Here is a 7,538-nt window from a genome sequence, read left to right on the forward strand (position 1 = left end):
TAAGAATGCTGAAGATTAGATACGAGGATCGTGTGACTAAAGAAGAAGTACGGAATTAAATAGAGGAGGAAGAGGAAATTACGGCACAACCTTGACAACAATGGGGGTTAGTTGACAACGTATCGTGGGGCGTCAAAGAGTGAGGACAAAGGGGTTGGGTGATAGTATTCTGATAATAATCATCTGTTGTAATGCTATTGTACTATTTTATCTATTACTGTAAGCAGTGAATTTACTCTTCCATGCACTCCTCCACAAAACATTTAAACCAAAACTGAAATCAGCTGAACACCAAATCTTTCAACCACTGTCTGACAACTACCGGATTTACTTTCAACTTTCTATAATTATCACTGGCTAGCCACACATACATACAGATATAAAGAGAACAAAAATAAACAAACATTAGTTTTCAGCATATAATTCTGCAGATTAGCAACATGTACATAAACAAACCAGACAGGAAGGGACATGAGGTGAACACACTGTAGTTACGACTTCAAATCAGAGTTTTCGGTAAAACGTCTACAGCTAGTGACTGAAGAAAAAAGAGCGAACATGAAAATGTGCTTATGTTCCATAATCTAAGTTTTAGTTCAACCTCCAGCATGTGACCAGGTGAGGCGAAACGTATATGTCCGCCAAAAACTCGATTCACTGTAAGTAATCAGTCATTCACGTAAAAAAAGAGGTGAACTGTTTTATAATCTGCAAGTATCACATATCAAAACAAAACTGAATCATTCTAGATTCCACCGAAGATGCCTTAAAGTAAAAGGCGAAACGCGCTTGAATCAGTAAAGTTCACTGGATAAAGAAAAAAAAGTTTGTTACTTACCAAAGGAAATAATCAATAGCTGTAGATATTTAGTAAATTACATTTTATGACATACCAGCAAATTAGTTTCGGTTTAACTTCTCATTCCACATGCTATTAAATGCTGTTTAAAACAATTCATCTATCCCTTCTGCAAAACTGTAGCTACTTTCATATCTCGGTAGATAAACAGATTTTCGATATTTATGATGCGACGAAATACATGACTTTTCACAAGTTATCGTTTGCAAAAAAAAACACGTTTCGATTTCTTGAACCGTTTACGAAATTTGCGGTTGATACAACCACACGGTTTACGACGAGCAGGACGAAGTACCGGTCGCGCCGCAAGCAACCCGCGCGCGGTCACGGCACAGCCTGTCCACCGACATATCATTCAATATCTCGAGAACGGTGATAGCTATCGATCTGATCTCACCTTTAAAAACAATTTCGATATGTTGACTAAATTTCATACGCAATAATGTATTACCTAAAATGAACTGTACGCAAAGTCCACGCAATGCGTTTTTACCTCTGCACACTCATTCAAATTTCGTGTAAAGGTTTACGTAAATGCGATACAGCAAGTAACCACGACGAATAACGAAAAGAAATTCGGTCCTTTATCGAGAGAAGATAGCAGGCTGCAACATGACCAAGAATCAAATTTTTCTACCGAATAGTTTCCTTGGAATCGGATGATAAGTATTTCATAGCTGCCGCCGCGGCCGCGCCAGCGGTTCGGCGAAAGTTCGTGTGGCCCGGGGTTCCGTACCTGACGTCACGCTCAGCGCGTTCTGTGATTGGCGGCGCGCACCTGGAGCGCGTCACGCGGCAGCGGAAGCGGTTCGACATGGTCAAACCGCGCGCAGAGCCCGCCGCGCTTTGCCGCTGACGCCATTTCCATGGCAACCACGCCGCTGACGCGCGGTTTTGACGCGCGGCAGCCCTAGTGGGAACTGGCCTTAAAGCTTTGTGTCGGGCAGTCATCGTAGGTACACGAGTGGGCCTTCGGTTCCGAAAGCCCATATCGATGATGTTTCGTTGAACGATCCGCGCACTGATACTTGTCGATGGTCCAGCACTGAAATCTGCAGCAATTTGCGGAAAGGTTGCACTTCTGTCACGTTGAACGATTCTCTTCAGTCATCGTTGGTCCCGTTCTTGCAGGATCTTTTTCCGACAGCAGCGATGTCGGAGATTTGATGTTTTGCCGGATTTCTGATATTCGCGGTACACTCGTGAAATAGTCTTACGAGAAATCACCACTTTATCGCTACCTCGGAGATGGCGTATCCGATCGCTCGTGCGCCGACTATTAACACCACGTTCAAACTCACTTAAATATTGACAACCTGCCATTGTAGCAGCAGTAAGCGACGTAACAACTGCACCAGACACTTGTGCTCTTATATAGGCGTTGCCGACGGCAGCGCCGTATTCTGCCTGTTAATATATCTATATTTGAATACGCATGTCTTTACCAGTTTCTTATAGCCCAACAATTTCAAAGGTAAGCGTTCTACGCAATGTCTGAGGCGCACGCTTCACACATGCGTAGCAGTATTACGCTATTGACTGATAGATTGAGAACCACTGTTTGAGCTAACTGCAAAACGGTGTTATTTCGTCGTCCTGTATTTGGTCAATTGCCAACGAAGAAGACATATTATTGCAATTGTGCGGAGGCACACAAGTATCCATTTACCTTTGATTTTATTTCCGAACAATACAGGAATGAACGTGAGCAATAATGGTGTTTCATACCTTCTCCACTACACACTTTACAGTGACTTCCGCAGCAAACGTGGTACACATGTAGACGCAGAAGTCACGATATCTGCGCTAAAAAGAAAAATGTTGTTGACACAGAAGTCGAGTGACCTTTGAGGAGTGAAGACAGCACGGACAATCCAGTTCAAAACACTCCGAGCACTGGCTGAAATATCAGCATACATATTATATTCTAAATGGCTAGGAGCAAAGAATTACCTGTCGACGGTTAAGCTGAACGCTATGCGGCACAGTCTTAAAAGCCTGCCATTAAGTAGCACTATGGTGGTAAATACGAGATGCATTCAAGTTATAGCACTCCGAATTTTTTTCTCAGGACTGGAAACAGGTATAAACATGCAGTTTAATTTAAAATACGCGTGCACTCTTGAGTGCGTGATAGAGACTGCAACACTGTACGTAACACAGAACTGTAAGTACGAGAGCCCACGACCAAAATTTTTGACTTCTAGTAATATGGTCAGAATAAAGTAAGATCGATAGATTCGATTACTCTAAACCAAGAAACACTAATTTCAGAAATTTTTCCCGTATCGTCTGCTCTTACCGCAGTCCAAAAATGTCAACGAATTTTATCGAATTGTATCATAGGATGCGTCAGATTTTTGAAATGTAGTTGAATGATATACTAAAAATACCAAAAACACGTTCTTCAGTCGCCTGTAGTGTCATACGAACCTGGGGCACTATATGAAAAAATGAAACACGAAACCGCAAAAGGAATTCATAGCAAATAGTCTGAAAATATGTTTTACTAGTAGATTTGGGTCAATTAACGCACAAAAGAGTATGAAAACCTTCCATAATGAAACCGTTTTGAAAACTTAATAAATCTAACGTTCAGTGACAAAGCACTACATGCAAAAACTATTAGATATGGTAATATAAGCTGCTCAGATGCAGAAAAATGGGTATCAGACTAATTTGGAGCAGCACCTTACCAATCTGTAAACTTTTCGATACTCAAAAATCATTACGAGATCGTATTGACGAGTACGAAAGTCTATGTTGTAAGACAATAAATAAGCTGCAGCCCTCAAATTCTCGTATGATTAATAGCTTATTAGAAACAGTCGTAGTGAAGTATTGTTTAAATAAATTGTACAAAAATAAAGTTCGAAAAATACAGTTTATTTCAAGAGAAGAAAATGTGAACGTTGTAATCACTCTCGGACTAAACAACGCTATTGTCATCAACAAAATCATTCTCTAGAGCACTACCAATTTCTTCAATGTCCTCTTCTGTAACACAAATATAATCAGTCAGATGCACTCATTTTTTTTGTAAAAATCTTACAGTGAAATTAATGTCAGCTAAACCTTTGTGGATATTGCGTCTTCGTCTAAAATAACGTCGCTCATTTCTCGTAGTTGAAGAATCACGAAAAATCGTAACGTCCCTTGTAGTCATACTATTATAAATCTGTCGTGTTTGGGCAGGGGTGCCCACAGGGGGTGGGGGGGGGGGCAGCGGGGGCAGTTGCCCCTAGTGAGAATTCATTCAGTTTACGAATATTAAAAATTCCTGTAACTTTAGGGCTCAGTTATGTATGATTTAAAATACCTGTAAAATAACCACTAAAATAACGGGAAAATATCGATAAAATGACGTAAAAATGATATAAAACATATGTAAATAGAATTACAGGCTGAACTAGAGCAATGAAAAACTTTAAAGGAGAATCGAACTAAATTTAAAAAATGATGATAAATTTAAAATTTGTGTGTTTTTCTTTAAGAAATCGCGTTCGTTGAAGATGTGTAAAATTGTTATATATCCGTCTTACAGCTATTGCCTACGAAGTATCTTTATTTTTATTTCTACACCCACACGTGGTAGAAATTAACAACAGCAAGTGAGGCAACAATGGGAATAATCAGATGAACCAGCAGTTTATTGTTAACTTTTACAAATGCATTCTTGAGCAACATTTAAGCGTTTTTCCTGAAGGCACGCCCATTGTTCGTTCTTTACATATTAAAATAATCAGTTGTGCCATAAAGGGACGTTAAACACAAACGTAAAAAAAGATATCTTCCTTGAAAAATAATCTACGATACGGTATCCATATGACGAAAAATACAAAATTAAAGACAGGTATCTATAGCCGGAATATTCGAGATTTTAGTAACTGTAAACAATGCATATCTGATAAGGAAAGGCCGTTTACATGTTAACAAACTCTGGGCATTACTAATAAGCTATAATAAAATAAAGCGAATCTGCCGATCGCCAAACTACATGTGTACGTGGTCCCATTAAGAATGGTACCCATGGTGAGAGTTCCAACTCGAAAATGTTAACCTTTAGGGTCCTAAAATGTCACCCTCTCAGTTTCCACCTCACTAGGTACAAACCTTTTCATAAATCTCAGCTGGCAACACGATACAGTTGCACAACAAAACACACTCGGCAAAATTTTATTCTTTCAAATTTCAAATAATGGTTAACAATTGTCAGACGCTAATTTAAATTAGTGTATTGTATTATGTTCCTTTTCGTTTGCTGAAGAAGTGTGCGAGGGTACTGTGTGGCCACTAATATCGCTACTTGTCTGTAGAAGTAGGCAATATTAGTCATTGGAACTACTGTCAACGAACGTGATCTAGCAGGGTGTGGCGTGAGCTACCTTCATATTCTAGATGAGTCTTGCTATGTTCTAATAGGAACATATCGCATAAATATTTCCACATACATCGCAAGAAACCACTCCAAACGATCGCGCGAAACTCAAAGTCGCTGGCTTCCCATCAAATGGACACCGCGCTGTTTCATTGTTGAACCAAAACCCCTCCCTCCCTCCCACCACTGTGATACGATTTCAGCTTCTGTTCTTTAGTCATCGCTCAGCTCGGTTCGGCATCGCATCGCGTTAAGGGTTGTGTAAATTCATTGTTAGTTGTAAGTGGACAGTGGTGCATGATTGTGGTTTGCATAGACGTTTGTGCGTTGTGAATGTAAAAGCGCAGTGTATACAGTGGCAAAATGACCGGTATACGTAAGTTTTTTGTACCTCATAAGCGAATGAAAACTACAAATGAAAGTGGAGGTGTCGAAGAAGATACTGTCTATGATGAGGTATCACAGGAAAAGGGTGAGTCAAACGCAACGATCACTATTAAAAATTCCAGTAGTTGTGCTGATGGAGAAAATAAAGACGAAGCCAGTACCTCTGCTGGCTTCAAGTGCATTGATGAAAAGGATGGTAGTATCCTGGTCAGTATTCCCGATGTCAGAAATTACATTGAAAAATAGGATATTGACAATTGCCTAAAGTATAAGATTTTATTGAATCCATGGCAACCTGAAAAAAGTTATAATTTTAAGAATGACATATATATCACAAAAAGAACATTTCGACCAGACTGGCTGTCATTAATCCGTAGCTGGTCTATTCTAAAGCAGTTAGAGGTGCCCTCCGCAAGTTTTGTGTGCTTTTCCGCCCACACATGACGCATGGTAGTCATCATGGCGCATTCATAAGCCGCCCATTCACAAATTTCAAAAAGTTCCATGTGCAAAAATGCATATGAATTCCGAGTGGCATAAAGATGCAATAAAAAAGTCAAATAATTTCATTAGTGTTGTGACAAACAAAACTAAAACTGTGGAAGAACTCGCCAACGAGAATCTTGCGAAATTAGTACAAACTAATCATGCAAAGTTAAAATCAATTGTTTCTTGTGTATTGTCTTGTGCATTACATGACTTACCTTGAAGAGGAAAAACAAATTCAATTGCTGTATTTGATGATTTGTTACAATTTAGAGTACAGTCAGGTGGCGAAACATTGCGGAAACATTTTGAGGGTGCGCCTAAAAATGCTACCTATGTTTCTCATAGAACCCAAAATGATTTAATTGATGTATGCGCCGAAGTACTACGAAATGATTTGATTAATACCATCAATAACAGCGAATCATTTTCAGTTTTGGCAGACGAAACAATGGATATTGCAGGCACAGAACAATTTTCTCTTTCTGTACGCTATTTTGACCTTGCAACTAATGTTGTCAGAGAAGACTTCCTTGGATTTACACCATTAGCAACGTTAGATGCAAAACATATCTCCAACACAATAATATCTACTTTATCTGCTTGGGGTTTTAATCTAGATAAAATGGTAGAACAAGGCTATGACGGGTGCAGTACGATGGCCGGTAAAATTGGCGGAGTGCAGAAGATAATTGCTGAGAAATATCCCAAGGCTCGCTTCTGTCATTGTGCTAGCCATAGACTTAATTTAGTTGTGAATGATTTGAACACCTTACCAGAGGTTAAAAATGCCATTGGTACTGTCAAAGAAGGAATTTCTTTTTTCCGGGTGAGCATGCAAAGGAAAGCCCTAGTTGGGAACCTTCAAAAACAGTGTGAGGCACGCTGGTCTGAGAAGCATAAGTCTATAAGGAAATTTAATGATAAGTTTTTAGAAACTGTTGAAGCATTAGCAATTTTACATAAAGAAGGAGATCGTGAAACTAGGCAGAAAGCCTGGCAACTTTACTGCACACTTACTTCTCCAACATTTATTGTTACATTAAAAGTCATAGCAAAATATTCAGCCAAACTAGAACCTGTTGCCAATATCCTACAATCAGTAAACATTAACTTAGTAGAAGTTTCAGAACACATTCAAGGAATGTAAAAATGTTATTGGATGACAGAGAAAATGCGGAAGACGAATTTGAAATGATAATGAAAAGTGCTGAAAGCGACTACAGTGCACTTGGAATAGATGTCACTGGCATTCGACAACCGCGAGTTGTTGCACGACAAATGCATCGTTCAAATCATCCATCAGTTTCTGTCGCTGAGTACTACAGAAAATCTCTCTTTATTCCATATTTGGATTCCCTAGTCCAGTCCTTGCAAGAACGGTTTTCAGAAGAAAACAAGGCATCTTTTGAGATTTTCTGCTTGCAC

At 39.3% G+C, this 7,538-nt stretch overlaps 1 protein-coding gene across 1 annotated transcript; it reads left to right on the top strand.

Moving 5' to 3' along the window:
- Nucleotides 1-5,600: 5,600 nt before the first annotated feature.
- On the top strand, nucleotides 5,601-7,260 carry LOC126418369 (52 kDa repressor of the inhibitor of the protein kinase-like). The gene is made up of 2 exons (XM_050085190.1): nucleotides 5,601-5,709; nucleotides 6,545-7,260. Exons 1-2 carry the CDS (start codon nucleotides 5,601-5,603, stop codon nucleotides 7,258-7,260), a joined length of 825 nt encoding a protein of 274 aa, XP_049941147.1.
- The last annotated feature ends 278 nt before the right edge of the window (nucleotides 7,261-7,538 follow it).

Source organism: Schistocerca serialis, chromosome 1 (assembly GCF_023864345.2).
Source record: "Schistocerca serialis cubense isolate TAMUIC-IGC-003099 chromosome 1, iqSchSeri2.2, whole genome shotgun sequence".
In the NCBI taxonomy this organism is placed as follows: Eukaryota; Metazoa; Arthropoda; class Insecta; order Orthoptera; family Acrididae; genus Schistocerca; species Schistocerca serialis.